This window comes from Siphateles boraxobius, unplaced genomic scaffold (genome assembly GCF_051911475.1).
Source record: "Siphateles boraxobius isolate OS27281-9 unplaced genomic scaffold, OSU_SipBor_1 12, whole genome shotgun sequence".
Taxonomy (NCBI): domain Eukaryota; kingdom Metazoa; phylum Chordata; class Actinopteri; order Cypriniformes; family Leuciscidae; genus Siphateles; species Siphateles boraxobius.
The window spans coordinates 24,184,034-24,199,184 of NW_027508722.1; the positions used below are offsets into that span (position 1 = coordinate 24,184,034).

Sequence of the window (15,151 nt, forward strand, 5' to 3'; positions counted from 1 at the left end):
TGCTATATATATAGTTGAAGTGGCATACAGACTACAGAGCTCAACACTCAAGACGATAACACTCAAAGCTCAACACTGAAGACGTTCATAGGTGAAATGGTTGTTCTGGTCAAACCGAGTCCTCAGTTGGGCAGTAAAGCGACGGATGGAAATCACCACAAAGTAGAGGCGAATGTTCTGCTACTTGGAGCAGAAAATGTTGGGAAGTCAGGTGAGCACAAAACTGAATTTGGCTGTTTGCATACAGAAATTTCTGTCATGTTTATATGGTCTGTTTTGTGTTGTTAATCCTTCGAATAATCATTTATTACAACTACTCGTTTGCAGCCCTCACCGTGCGATTTCTCACCAGAAGATTCATCGGAGAATATGGGGATATTGGTACGTCAAATAAGATTCATTATAAAACCATTGCCAATGAACAAATAAACTATGCTGTTTATAAAATAGCAGTCTTTAATTTCACTATGCTCTCTTTCAGAATCAATATACAGTCATATTGACAAAACAGATGGGCGAGAGATATCCTTAAATATTTGGGACTCTTTGTATCCACAGGTATGATGTATATTTTGTTTTTTATATGTAGATTTTTGCGTTTGAATGCATAAAAAATGCAGTGTTGGGAATACATCAAGGGGTCAAATATTGTGTTTTTAATATATTATCAAAGGATAAGTCAATAATGATATTTAAATCCTTATCTCACTCTAGGTTTGTCAAAAATATGGCAAAACCTTTTATTCAAGATTTTAAAAGATTTTTTAAAAAGTTCAAATTTAAGAAGTTAGCCCAAATTTAATTTTAGAATTTAAGAATAATAGGTCTTTAGTTTCTATATCTTGTTTCTATAGTTTCTAAGTATGTTTATCTACTTAGTTTACTTGTGTGGTGGGCCCTTTTATTATCATAATTATCATATTCAAAATATAATATATTAATATCATAAAAATGAAAATATGAAATGATGCATTCTGTACAAATGTAAAGTTTAAAAATACCTGACTAAATTAATATTTTTCCAAAATACTGGTGCTTAAGGAGCTCAAATGCTTGAAATTCATTTGATCAACTTTTAAAATTGTACCTGTGAATTGGAGAATGTTGGAAAAGTATAATAATCATATGGAATTTTATTTTTTACTGTATATGTATGTGGGAAGTAGACATGATTATACATTTTTATCATATTTAATTGTGCTGTAAATACAATAAAAAAAATCCATGATGAAAGACCTTGAATCCAATCTGGGGCATATTGACAACTTTTGTGCATTCATGGATTCATGGTTTTTAGGTTCATGTTTTCTAGGTGAGGTTAAGTGATTTCATTTTTGAATTCTGTCTCCTCCAGAGCTGCGAAACAACTGAATCCATCAGTGACAAGCAGCTTCAGTGGGCAGACGGCATGATCCTGGTCTACAGCATCTGTGACCGCTCCAGCTTTGAGGTGGTCCGGCAACAGGTGCAGCTCATCCGCCAGACTAGGAAGCTGTCCGCATCTGCACCGATCATCATTGTAGGGAACAAGCGAGACCTGCTGCACCAGAGAGCCGTGTCGAGCGAGGAGGGCAGACTGTTTGCCCTCTCTGCAGACTGTGGCTTCTTCGAGATCTCGGCAGCTGAAACCTACCACGGCGTGCTTCTGGTCTTTCATGAAATACTGGATCTCATCAAGGAGTCCAGAGCACTGAAAAAGGGGATGGCCGGAATCAAGGGCATAGTCAGAAGTGTGTCTGCAGTGTTTGGAAAGAAATGGGAGTAAAGAACTGAGTTGGGGATGTGAAAGATGATGAAGATATGAGGAGCCCCTGGCAACCTAGCGTCTAAACGGCTAAGAAGACCCCTCGGCCAATGGGTTTTTGGAACCGAGGGGGGCCACTTTCACCTTATTAACCTACATGGACGGTGGAAAGATAAAGAATGAGATGATAGCATGTTAAAAGTTTAGAGCCCAGCTTTATGGTGAAGAAAGGTAGATTAAGTTTGTTACAGCAAGGTGATAAAAGAAGTTGTGAAGATAAGTGATCCTGGGCTTTGATTTAAGTTTTGATCACAGCAGGGTATTAAAATGAACCGTGAGACCGTCCGGATCGATTGTAGTCCTTGTCATTTTCAAAGAATGATCCTTCAGCTCTGAAAAGATGATGTAGATGAATTCAAGTGAGCTTCTGCTCTGGATCTCATATGCCTGAAATATAGAGTTGGACTTCGTCTTCTCTGTTTTTTCCTCTTCAGAATCTCCACTGACATTTAGATATGAATGATTAAATGTGGTAACTGGGAGGAGACTATATATAGTAAAATGTGTGTGTATATATATAGACAATTTATGTATATATTGTACATTTCAGAACATTGTTTTCTGTCACTGTGTAGTTTCTTTGAGGTTGGTTGGTTGGTGGTACTATAAATGTTACTCGATTTTAAGGCATGTTCACATCAACTATACAGTTTTAATAATCATTATAATTCCATGAAAATAGCAAAGACTAAAACGCAAATATAACCACATGAACGATATAGTCTTTTTCTTTTTTCTTGCTGATAAACGCTAAAAAAATGGACAGCCTATCAAAATCCATCCGTAGAGCTTGAGCATTTAAAATGGCAGAACTTTACCATGCCTTGGTGTGTACGCCGATATAGTTATAATTATATTTCATGTTGTTAACGATCTAAGAACTGAAGATATGAAGAGTGTCTATACATGCACTGTAAACAATGTTGCTGTAATTAGTTATAGCAACTTAAAATTTGTTGAGAACTTAAATATTCAACTAAAGTTAACTAAACTTTAGTAACACGAACACATCATTTAAGTTGAAACGACACTATTTCTTATTTTGATGTTGAATGTTAAGTTGTGATAAATAATCGCAGCAATAATTTTTACAGTGTCTTATTGCCCTGTATTTACTTGAATCTTTCATTTTTGTATAAAAAGTATATGCTGTTTTTAGTTAAAGACATTGCTTGTATTTCAATGTTTGATTTCAATAAAATAAAAACATTTACCTTTGTTGCACAATAAGCCTTTCATTCTCTGCTCAAATAGTACTTAAAACATCAATAACATTTTATAAAATGTTTTATTACATTCAGAGTCAATATTATTATTGTTACAGGAAAAAAGCATTAAAGGCTGTTAGGATTTTAGCAATAAACGTCCACTTAGTCATTTAACACCATTCCATGCCTGTCTGTATAACACAGTTCACTTTATTCTACCTTTGTAACAACACATCCTTAATGTTAAAACAACCCATGAAGAATCAAAGTAACATTAACCATGTCATTTTATCCTCTCCTCTCCATTGAACACGCATGACCTTGGGCTTTTGAGTCAAATACATTTTCAAACGGTTCATTTCCAACTAGACTAGAATCCTTGTGCCGTCGTCTCAGTCATTTCAATAAGACAGTCTATACATTAAACATTGCTTATAGTGTATAAGAACTAAAAAAGCTAAGGAATAAAAGTACATTTATTTAGTCTAAACAAAATGTGTTATATGCTAACAATTGTAATATATAGAAAAATGATCATTTCAACTGTTCTTTTGAGTTGTTTCTTTGTCTTAACTACTACCAGGCATTCAAAGCTAAGCACCACGTAGCCAAACGGCACAGCATAGAGCAAATCCATATGGTTTTGATTACATTCTAAGTAATACGCATAGCTAAAACAATGCTTTATTTAGCTTTTAAACCCTCTACACATACTGAATGCTGGACTAATTATTTTATTTAAAAGTTAGTTTTTAACTGCACAGTCTCCACCAACAAGATTTGTTTTTGTAGGCATACTAGAGAGGTCAATGTATAGATTGTTGTTTGAAGGTATGTTTGCTGTACTATCCATAACAGCCTGTTAGCTGCAGCAATCTCTGTTCGAATGATCTGTGTTTGCATTTTGGTTTAATGTATGAGAAAAGTGGAGCCTAATATTCTGTGGTTTCCACCACAGGTATGACCTGATCTTCAGATGAAGGGGCAGAGCTCAGAAACTCAAACGCTCGTTGGCTCTGTGATACTATCTGAATAATGGGAGCCAGCAGGACCTCGGTGACCGAGGAACGGCGGCGGATCATATCTGTAGTGGGCACAGCCAGTGTGTCAAGTTCTGGAGGGCCCGAGTGCTGGGAATCTAGCTTTAAACTGCCTTTTCTGCCATTTGCTGGGATTGGGGTAGGAGTCGGAGAGGGAGCTGGGCTTGTTGGAAGCCCGCTGTTGGACCCACGACGGGAACGGGCATAAAGGCTTCTGCGGCGACGTGGACGACCGTCCATGGCCTTGAGGAAGAGGCTGTTTGCAAAGGCACGGCTGGAGGAACTCTCAGGAAGTTCATCTAGAGTTGGGTTGTTTGCTGCGTCGAGATCAGAAACTTGTTTCATCTCAGAGAAAAGACAGGGCAGAGTCGTAAGCTAAGACTATGATACTTTTGATTCTTTTGAAATCTTTATTCAACAATTTAATTCAGCCAAGGCTTATTGGAAAAAGACACTTTTAGCGCCTCTCACTGAAAATAACATCCCACCTCTAAACCCTTACTTAAACCTGACCGATAGTGTTAACAAAAGTGCATTTGCTGAAGAACCATGCCGTTTAACCTTTTGAGTTGCATTATCGTGACTTGTTTCACAGACCAAATGTTTTGACATAGGAACTGCTCAAAAATAAGTCTTTGTTATTCAATAATCTGCCCCTGAAATCATAATCTGTGTAAAAAGGAATAATAAGAGATTATTCTGATGCCAACATAGCCCCAAAAATATTTTTGTGAAATTCTTGTTTTAAACAAAATGTTTATGCTGTTTTTGTTTAAGATTAACATGCCATTTTGCTTGCCTTAGAAGATTCAAGGGTTTATAGACCAAAAAATCCAGATAATGCCAATTTGGTATGACCATTTAAATTAACTCTGCAACTGAATAGAAGTGATTTTAGACCATAACAGTTCTTATTTGTGATTGAAGTAGGCTGTATAATGGCCTGAAAACATTATGTACCTGATCTTCAATTGGATACTGTGCTAAAAAACAAAAACAAATGAAAAGAAGCACAGAAAAGAGAGAAAATAAACCAGGCCACGGACTGTTTCATGGGCCAGCACGGACTATAAAAGTCAAGTCATCCTCATTTATATAGCGCTTTTAACAATGTAGATTGTTTCAAAGCAGCTTTACAGAGATAAACATATAATTTAAGGTAACAGAGATTGGTTTAGTTTTATAGTGGTTCTTGAAAAATGTTTTTTCCAGATAAAGTTAGTTTTGATTGATTCACTTCCGTCTAAATGATCATTTGTTATTAAATTAGGGGCCGCTAAGACGACACCACTCTCTCTAAACAGACTTTAAACGTGAACCTGTGATAGACGCTGATCGCGTTCACATGCGCATTAAGAATTGAACACAGATTTACTCATTTAGTTTTTATGGGAACATAGAGTGACATATTTAGCATTGTTCATCCTATCAATACCCTCGTGAAAAAAACCTATACCAAAATGTATTTAAAATAGGCCTACCTTTATTTCATACTATGCTACAAATCCATTAATATGTTTACTGACATATCCCTTGAGACTTACTGTATAAATATATAATAAAAATTTATTTGGAGTACTTCTTTATTGCACAATGCACATTTCTTAATATTAAGCTTAAAATGTGTTTAATATCACAATTAGTAAGGATAATATTATCACTGTATAAGATCAGCCTTTAAATGTAAGATATTTAAAGTACACTTGCAATAGTTCCACTTTAGCACAATCAAATATACTTAAGTACATCTTTAGTTGACCTATTTCCTAGCACTATTTCCAGAGAACTAAAGTGCATTTAGTACAAAATCAGTTCTTCCAATTTAGCAGACTTTAAGTATATCAGTTTAGTATACTAAAACTGAAATTGTAGGGTATTTATCAGTGCATAAATAGGTAAATGTATTTGTAGTATACTTAACAAAATAAATGTATTTCAGATACATTTTGGTATATTTATTTTTCACTAGGGTAAACAGATGTGTTTGGGCAAGAAAAATAATAAGAATTTGATGTTCAGACTGATTATTCTGCCTTCGAATTAGCTTCATAACTTGATTATAGTGTTCTTTATCACTAAAACATCTACTTGTATGTTTTATTAACAGAATTTGTCCATTAGAACTGGTTCCAGAATGTTGCACTTGTTTGTTTGTTTGTGTGTGTGTGTGTGTGTGCGTGCGTGCGTGCGTGCGTGCGTGCGTGCGTGCGTGTGTGTGTGTGTGTGTGTGTGTGTGTGTGTGTGTGTGTGTGTGTGTGTGTGTGTGTGTGTGTGTTCTCACCAGGTCATAGAGCGGGGTGGTGTTGATGAGCAGCTGTATGAGAATCTGTCCCAGTTCCAGTAGGTCGTTCATGATAGTGCGTACCTGAGTAGGTAAAGCCAGTATCTGTTGTACAGGGGGCAAAACCTTCAGTGCCTGTATACCTGATGTGAGCTGAGCTACAAGCAGAAAACGCAGCTCCTCCCCACGATGCACCTGAGACGTGTAAAAAGACAGAAGCAGCTGCAGCAGGGACTCCACCATCTGCATCAACTGCGTTAGACCCACCTAAGCGTGACAAATTACAGACAATACCTAATTAAGAAACCAGTGACAATGATAGACCTGAAACTGACACCATTAAGCATTAAAAAGTGAATGTGGCAGAACAACTGGCCACATGGACTGAGGAATACGCAGAACTTTAATTCAGTCACGTTTTTATTGCTGAACCTAGTGGCCTGGAAACGGGGCCTAACAGTTTGATCAAGTGGCAGTAATGACTCTATTCACATACCAAAATAATGCCTGCAGGAACGTGAATGGGCTTTTGCGGGATACACTCCCTGCTCTGTGCAAATAAATGAACAAACAACAGAAACTGCAATTGCTGTGAAAACTGGTATTGTCAGTCACAGTTGGGGTTAATTAAACTTTATCAGACTAACAAAAGAAACAGTCCAACATTCTTTTAGACCTGTTATCCTAAATAATTTCATTTCATCATGTCCTATTTCTAAATGTCCATTTTTTTGCTTTTATTCTTCTTGTCTCATTTCATTTGACATTGTTTAACTGTTCCCATGGCCAATCAATCCTATATCCACTACAGTTTAGTGCTTTAGTATAGAATTGCAATTTAGTTTGTGAACGAATCTTTTAAGTGAATTCATCTTTTAAGGGAACAAATCATATTTGTTGTGCAGAAAGAATTATGAATATGTAAAAATAATTGATGAATATATACTGAAATTGATGTAAGGATGTTTTTGAAACAAGTTTCCCTTGTTTTTTTCTTCTATAGTTTGAAAATAAATCATGACCAACAGTTGGCATCATGGATTAAAAATAAACAATTTCTGTAATCTAGTAGAATTGTAGATATGCCAATCTTAATAAGGATGATACCACTTGTCATGAATGACTCAGTTAAGTAAATGATTCAGTGGCTCACTTGTTGCTACCTACTGGTGTAACACAGTAACTTACAGAAAGGGTCACTGAATGAACCAGTGAACAAATCTTTTGGCGAAAGGATTCAAAGGATTTGAATCACTAATATTAAAACCACTAGAGTATATTTTAGTTTGTCTGGCAGCCTTTGTGCTGCTAAACGCATTTAAAACTTGGTAAAAACTAAATGCATTTGAACCAGTTGTGACAAATAAACTCAACATAAACTCTGGTTTATTAACACAGACCACCATGTCACAAGCAGCCAAACTCTCACGTGGAGCTTCATCTGACGCCAGCCAACGTGAGCGTGAGTACACAGTGCAAAAGAACAGGCCCATACTAGCAGACACAGTCACAAACAGTACTGATTTGGCAGCGGGACCCTCCAACTATTGGTGGTTAATTTAGGTGAAGGATAAAGTGGGTCAGCCAAATTTAAAAGTCCTCTCTGTGTTCTCAATTCCCATTGTCTTCGTGCCACCACCTCACCGCCGGTCCACTGCACAGCCCGTGACCAACACATGAATTACTGTAGGAGATTATGCTGCCAAGTCTCACTGTTGTATGTGTCTCTGACAGCTCAGCATCACTACCGGTAGAACACAGTCTGTCACTCACATTTCTGCAGCCCAGGCTCTCTGGGGGATCTTTTAAACTTAGTTAATGAAGACTCTTTTGAGAGCTTTCGTGCTCTCAGGTCCAATTACCCCCCACCCTACTGCTGGAGAAGCACAGGAAGACCCTGTACAGACAATACTCCATCTTGGCCCTTTGATACTCAGCACACAAACTTGTCAACTCATACAAAACATATCTGAGATAGGCCATGTGTCTCTAACAGGTTAGTCGAGGTAGGGTGTATCTTGTGTCTCTATCGACCTGAGAACAAATACAATTTTGCAGAACTGTGGTGCACTCTATGCTTCAGAAATGGCAATGTTTAGATACAGGAAGAAACAGTAATGTAATGTAAACAAAAATGTAATTTAATCCTGTGATGGCAAAGCTGAATTTTCAGCAGCCATAATTGTAATCCAGTGTCACGTGATCCTTCAGAAATTATTCTAATATGCTGGTTTTCTGCTTAATAAATACTTCTTATTCTTATTAATGTTGAAAACAGCGGTGCTGCTTAATATTTTTTGTGCAACTGTGATCAATTTATTTCAGAATTCTTTGATGAATAGAAAGTTTAAAAATATAGCATTTATTTTAAATTAAAATTTTGTAACAATGTAAAATTCTTTTGACCAATTTAATGCATATATAAACTAGAAGCATATTTGTTCTCTAATGCAATCTCCAAATCTCCAGTGGGTTCACATCACATGCAGTGACCGCCAGACGGCACGTAGCATTAGATCCCACTGGGTTTTCAGCTCAATCATAACCCTCCTCTTTCTAAACAAGCACTCCCATCAAAAGCACTGCTGCTTGACTTCTTGATTTCAGCCTTGATTTCTATGGAACAAAAAAACTGCCTTCCTTTTACGCAAACAGAAATGTTCAATAATTTATTTTTATAGCCATTACGACTGACTAAAAGACTCACTAATATGCTGGACTAAAATGAAGAAGTCTGACGATAAAGTCTCTATCTAGCCTAAACAATAAACAATAACTTTATTATGAAGAAGTGTACAAATGAGTGACTATGACAAAATCTGAGGTAATGAATCTACTCCACTACTAAGTGACTAGAAGCATAAAAATAAAATAATACATTGTAAATAAATTTGGTACAGTGTTGTACAGTGTGAAAAAGCTCACATATAATGTTTTCAGCTCATGTTGTAATGCAGCTTCTCTCGCCTTCCCCATGTCCTTTCCTGCTTGAGTGTGTCTCAGGGGTCATAATTTAGAACAAGTAATTGCAGTGATTTTATTCTATGCGAGTGAGGGTGAGTCTGCAGACTAGACAGGAAGCCCTGAGGGTGGCAGGGCAGCGTGAATGACTGCAGCATGGTGAAGCGGCACGTAGAGTGTCTATTTTAACTTCATACTCAAAAAAGAGGGGATAGGCTATAGTTTGAGGACATTTTGATGAGGCACTCCCTGTCGATATCATCCTGTCAGTGTATATTGTTGAGTCTCCCACCAAGACATGTCTGCATCTATACTTATTTTGTGATTTAATCTTAGTCGTGACTCACATCTTGGGTCTTATTTTAGTATCATTGAGGAGTTATTATAGTTTTTTTTATTAATGATTTAAATTAGTTTTTCTTTTCTGTTTTCATTTTAATTTTAGTTAAAAGTTTTAGCATTTAAAAAAAGTCTAAATTTCTATTTTTTATAAATCTATTTATTAATTTTTATTTCAGTTTAGTTTTAGTTATTTCAGTACGTCTTGTTAAATTAAATGTTTTCTTGGCAACTGGCTGAAATAAAATACATGTCTGTACATTTTATTTTATTTCAGTAAATGTTTATTTTATTTCAAGAAACGAACATGGTTTTATGGTTTTAGTTTTAGTTAACTATAATAAACCTGGTCTCTTTTGAAGGGCCAAAGTCTTTTGTATTCTTCTGTGTTGGATAGCCAACTGAAAACATTTAGATTAAAGTACAAAAATTGTTAAATTGGAATATGAATTTAACGAGCTTGGTTCCCCATTATCAGTGTGACATATTTGAGAAACTGATATGAATGCTGACGGAGCCACTGAGAAGCAGTTAGTTTGGCGAGAGAGTATTTGTCCCATTCTCAAGAGTCACTGAACAGAACTTTTAGTTAAGATAAGGTCAAAGATTAAGTGATTAATTATTTCTGTACATGGGCCTACCGTTTCAGCAGCTGCCCCCAGCATCTGCAAAACCCTGTCCACTCTTTCTCTCAGCTTCATCAGTCTGTGGTACAGCTGAAGGTACAGGCACAACAACAGGCTACGGATCCGCGTCCACATCCGAGGCTCTTCTTCTTCATCATCCTCATCCTCATCTTCATAGCTTTGCACTCTTCTCTCCCACTCATGACCTGCAAGATGAGACAAAGTGCTTGTGATTTCAATATAACCACCAATATTCAGATTTCAACTGAAAGAGGCTCTGCTTAATCTAAAACTGAACTTTGAGCTTAATAAAAAAAGCTGATTTGATGAAATATTATGCAATACATTTATCTGTATCCCTCTGAAAGTGAGATGGTGCTAAAGCAGGGGTTTCAAAATTGTGGTCCAGGGACCGCCAGGGTGCCTAAAGGGGGTCTATTAAAAAGTTCAGGGAAAAATGTTGTAATTTAAAAAAAAAAAAAAAAAAAAAAAAAAATATATATATATATATATATATATATATATATATATATATATATATATATTTGTGTATGTATATTTGTGTGTGTATATATATATATATATATATATATATATATATATATATATATATATATATATATATATATATATAAACACATATATACATAAACAATATAAAGAAGTTAAAAAATTTGACATTTTTGCAGTTTTATTCTGATTTCTTACGACTGGTCTTTAATGATGAGGTCAATACGTTTTAGTTGTGCTAAAGTACTTGCAAAACAGAAGACCAGTTGCGCCCCCTTGTGGTTACGTTTTGTGTACGCATGAAATAAATGGTAAACCTTCTCTAAAGTGTTATTTCATGGTTATTTCAGATAAAAATGTGTCTCGTTGTCTCAATTCAGATGACTCCGTGTCACACTTTCTTACGCAGCGTGGGTGGCAGAGGTAGATAGTACGCCACTGCCGCCTCTGACTGAGTGATGAGCTCATCCAGCCCAGCGGTGATCACGCGCCCTGGTGCTGAATCCTGAGCTTCCGCCAGGAGGCGCCAGCTGAGCTCCATCACTTCATCCCACCTGTTCACGGCCCTGTCCAGCTCATCGTTTACTCGAGACTGTGCACCATCCAGCCTCGAGAAGAAAGCGTCCTTTAGATTAGCAACCACCTGAGAGGAGAGAAGACAGGCAGGAGAGCACCAAGAGAGGAATGGGGTAGAAAAAAACATCGAGATAACAGGTTCGGTTAGATAAGTGACAACACAGAAGTCAAACAAAAACGTATTAAACAGAAATACCCACAAATACATACTTAAAGTTACTTTGTTCCTACTTTAAGTTAGTTCAAAAGTTTATATATATATATATATATATATATATATATATATATATATATATATATATATATTTAAACCGTTTTCTTTTTACATATTATGCCGTTTCAAATGGTCTCAGTAACTTTAACCTAAAAAAAGTGCGCGAAAAGTCATCTTAACTCGTGACAGCAGAACAGCAGAACATTGACGAAACAAGTAGGCATACTGTCATTATTTATCCATATTGTTTTACATGTCAAATTTATTAAAAAAGTATTTTGTTTAAAAAAATCTTATGACTTTTGACCCAAAGCTGCTGTCATGTGATGTGTCATAATACCACGTGACGTTATCAAATCAAGTTCTGCATAATGTAACCCTTTCTTTCAATATCAGTAGACATATTCTGACAGCTCCTAATCGATTATAACCTTCTGTTCAAGACCTTTAATCACTTTATTTGAAGGTGTACTCGATTTGTCTAATTCAGTATCAGCAAGCCCAGATGTTTTGTAGAAAAAAAGCACAAATCTGCAGTAAAACATAAACCATCAGCATCAGCCCTTAAAAACTACTAAAAATTTAATAATAATTTATTATTATAATTAAGTTAAAAAAACTACAAATTATTACAATAATGGAATAATTATAATAATTATAATTTAAATAATTTAAAACTCAGTTCATTTTGTTATTTAAAATAAATTAGTTGGCTTTTACCAGACGGTCAAGATATGATAACTGCCACACGGAAATGTGTTCACTCTTCTTTCTTGCACTCTCATGCACTCACCTCATCGGTGGGCTGTTGGAGGATAGGGAGATACTTCTCAAGTTGCTCCAAACCCACCAGTGCAAAACTGTTCACCGCCTCAACTGCAAAGGCCCACATACAATGAATTCACTTTATTATTCTTAAAGACTTGCATGTTAAATTATGTTTTAGCAGTATATCTGTTTCTTTTTTCCAATTATGTCTTTACTATGAGCATTTGATTTCCAAAAAAAAAAAAAGAAGTATTTATGCCATTTCAGTGTTAGAGATACCAAATCTAAACATGTGGGACTCACTTTCTGGTCCTAGGTTCTGTAGCAGAGGTGCTGCTTGTTGCAGGGCTGCTGTGGATGCACTGCGGACACCCAGCTCTGCTACTCCTCCCACAAACCCGAGCAGCGGATAACGACCTTTCACGCCCATGTAGACGGAAGAGGCCTGCTGCAGCGCTGAGCTGATGAGAGGCAGTTTTGCCACACGCTTCAGCACATTCCCCTGCAGAGGCAAGTCAGTGTTTAATTGAACATGGTAGTGATGAATTACTAATTACTAACGTCACCCGAATCTGCTGCTAAAAATAAATCATCCACCACCCGCACCTATGATTTTCTCTGATTTAGATATCCACACCCGACCTGCACCCAATCGACACATTTATTCAAATACTCAGTGTTAAGAGTGATGATATGGTAATATCTTGATAATAATAGATATTATCATATTATGGTAATGTCATCATATCATATTAGCATCATATTATACTGAAGTAGGCTGCTTTTAAATTAATATTTATTTAAAGTAAAAGTTTTCCTTTTGCAAAATTGCATTTCCTTAATAGCTGTCCTAAACACAGACTTTACTCTCTTCAAACTTACATTTATTTAATGTCACTGTTTCCGTCACTGCAACTTCCCGATCGCACAAATTAAAAACATTCAGCCCAAATAAAGGCTGGATATAGGCTGTATTAGTTTGTCATATACACCGCTTCACAGCCCGTTACATATAACATACTTAACACTTGAGTCGTCCTGTTTAACTATTTAAGTAAAACGCTATTTAATGCATCACTAGTGTAGAGTGACAATGCAAGAAAGCTCACCTCACTGTTTCTTGTTCTGGACATGTCAGCTTTGCACTGTTGAGGCAGATCAGAGAACATAAAACATTCAATTGTCTTATTAGAATTTCTATTATTTTTATTTCTTCATTTTTACTTGTGGAAGAGTAGAGTAGATGGGTGAATATAGATTCAAATATCAGCGTATTTATACCAAACAATAGGCACATTCTTCTGACATCTGACAACATCATTCAATTTCAACTTCGTCAATACTGATCTGTATTTATTCATTTGACCTGTTCATCATGACAATACTAGCCTATGTTTGACACAACCTCGCTGTGGATATTTTAAGCGTTCTAACCACAGGCCAAAAATTACCTAGCATTCAAACAGTGAAACAATGTCATGCAACATCAGTAATTATTGTGGTAAAATACTGTTAAATAATGTCCAAAAGACTATTATATTTAGATGTATATTTGAGAAACATTCCTGTAGTGAATAATGTTGTGAGATGAAACAGTTTTAGTGGTTTAGAAGCTGTCATTTGATCACCGGTGCCCCTGAAATGTCATTCCAGGACCAAAACCAATGGAATCATCCAAAAATTGGCTTTATAAAAATGTTTTTGAAGTCTCTCGAACATATCTTTAGATCAAATGAAATCTACAGATCAAAGGGTTTTTCAGAATGTTATCATGGAATAAAATCCAACTGTGTCAAATCTGATCAAAGCATTCTCACAGGCCTGTTTATAATCAGATTCACTTACTGCACAGAGGGACCACTCTTAAAGATTCCAGTGGAGTCAGCACTGCTCCTGCTGCAAAAAACCCAGAAAATAATCTGAATTAAAAATTACATTAATGACAATAATCACAACAAAGAACATGTTTATAATCTGCCTTAATAAAATGGGTCTTTTGTGCTGGATTAAATTGTTTAGTGAGTGAAATAGGTAGAAAAATAATTTTAAGATCAAATCCAGACTTGTAAAGCTTGTGTGAATTTGAAACAGACCAGTGATAATTCTGGTAAAGTCTCCTGTGCTCCAGGTCATGTTTGCCTTTCATTATCTAATAAATATGATGCATGGGTAGCTGATCCCTGGTTAGACACCTGTCTTTGCTGACAATTTAAGTAAACCAAAATAATCAACTTCTCTCAGATACTTTTTGGACATCAGCAATAGTTATAACACAATACATTTAAAATGTTCCATAAATTATGTTATAAAAATAATAAATATATTATTTTGGGCCATTATGAATAGATGATATACAATAGACACATTTACGTTTATTAAACGTTTATTAAGATTACATTTTAAAATACACAGTACCATCTGCTATATTTAAACTGTTATATTTAAACAAATGAACCCATTTCTGGGAGTTGTGTGACTAGAAATTGTGCGTTTCTCATGCTTTTAGTTTATTTTCAAGCAGACAGCAAAAAAAAAATCAGAAACAGTTCTTACCTTTAAGATGATTGAGTGTTGAGTCCTTTGAGAAGGTAAAATGTAGAAATGATCAAATGTAGAAATAAAAAATACCTTTTATAGATATTTGTCATAAACCGACTACAATTGCCCTTTCTATATAGGTTTCAGTCCTTGTCTGCAGTGTCTGAAATCAGGGTTTTGTTGGTTGGTTTTGTCATTTTTCATGGTTGGTGCATGTGATGCCCCTCATTTAGGGTGCGGCCAGTCCACGCATGTCGAGATGTTTCTATGGTGTTGTTTGCCAGTT

The 15,151-nt window shown here is 35.8% G+C and overlaps 2 protein-coding genes and 1 long non-coding RNA gene across 4 annotated transcripts; 2 read left to right on the forward strand and 1 right to left on the reverse strand.

The window, feature by feature from the left end:
* Positions 1-15: 15 nt before the first annotated feature.
* LOC143723125 (ras-related and estrogen-regulated growth inhibitor-like protein) lies at positions 16-3,031 on the forward strand. The gene is made up of 4 exons (XM_077215112.1): positions 16-211; positions 328-381; positions 482-558; positions 1,355-3,031. The coding sequence occupies exons 1-4, from the start codon at positions 97-99 to the stop codon at positions 1,763-1,765; spliced, it is 657 nt and encodes a 218-aa protein (XP_077071227.1). The 5' UTR covers positions 16-96; the 3' UTR covers positions 1,766-3,031.
* Positions 3,032-3,073: 42 nt separating this feature from the next.
* Positions 3,074-15,103, reverse strand: plin6 (perilipin 6). 2 transcript variants are annotated; one of them, XM_077215028.1, is made up of 9 exons: positions 14,881-15,103; positions 14,173-14,223; positions 13,437-13,472; positions 12,631-12,829; positions 12,353-12,435; positions 11,175-11,412; positions 10,275-10,465; positions 6,334-6,600; positions 3,074-4,397 (listed from the first exon to the last, which is right to left on the reverse strand). In XM_077215028.1, exons 3-9 carry the CDS (start codon positions 13,458-13,460, stop codon positions 3,945-3,947), a joined length of 1,455 nt encoding a protein of 484 aa, XP_077071143.1. In that variant the 5' UTR covers positions 13,461-13,472; positions 14,173-14,223; positions 14,881-15,103; the 3' UTR covers positions 3,074-3,944. The 2 variants fall into 2 exon arrangements, with proteins under 2 accessions (XP_077071143.1, XP_077071152.1); XM_077215037.1 differs by lacking the exon at positions 14,881-15,103 and having other exon boundaries at positions 14,173-14,232.
* Positions 4,281-8,608, forward strand: LOC143723139 (uncharacterized). The gene is made up of 2 exons (XR_013197050.1): positions 4,281-4,422; positions 6,337-8,608. It is a non-coding gene; the product is annotated as an uncharacterized LOC143723139 (long non-coding RNA).
* Positions 15,104-15,151: the final 48 nt, after the last annotated feature.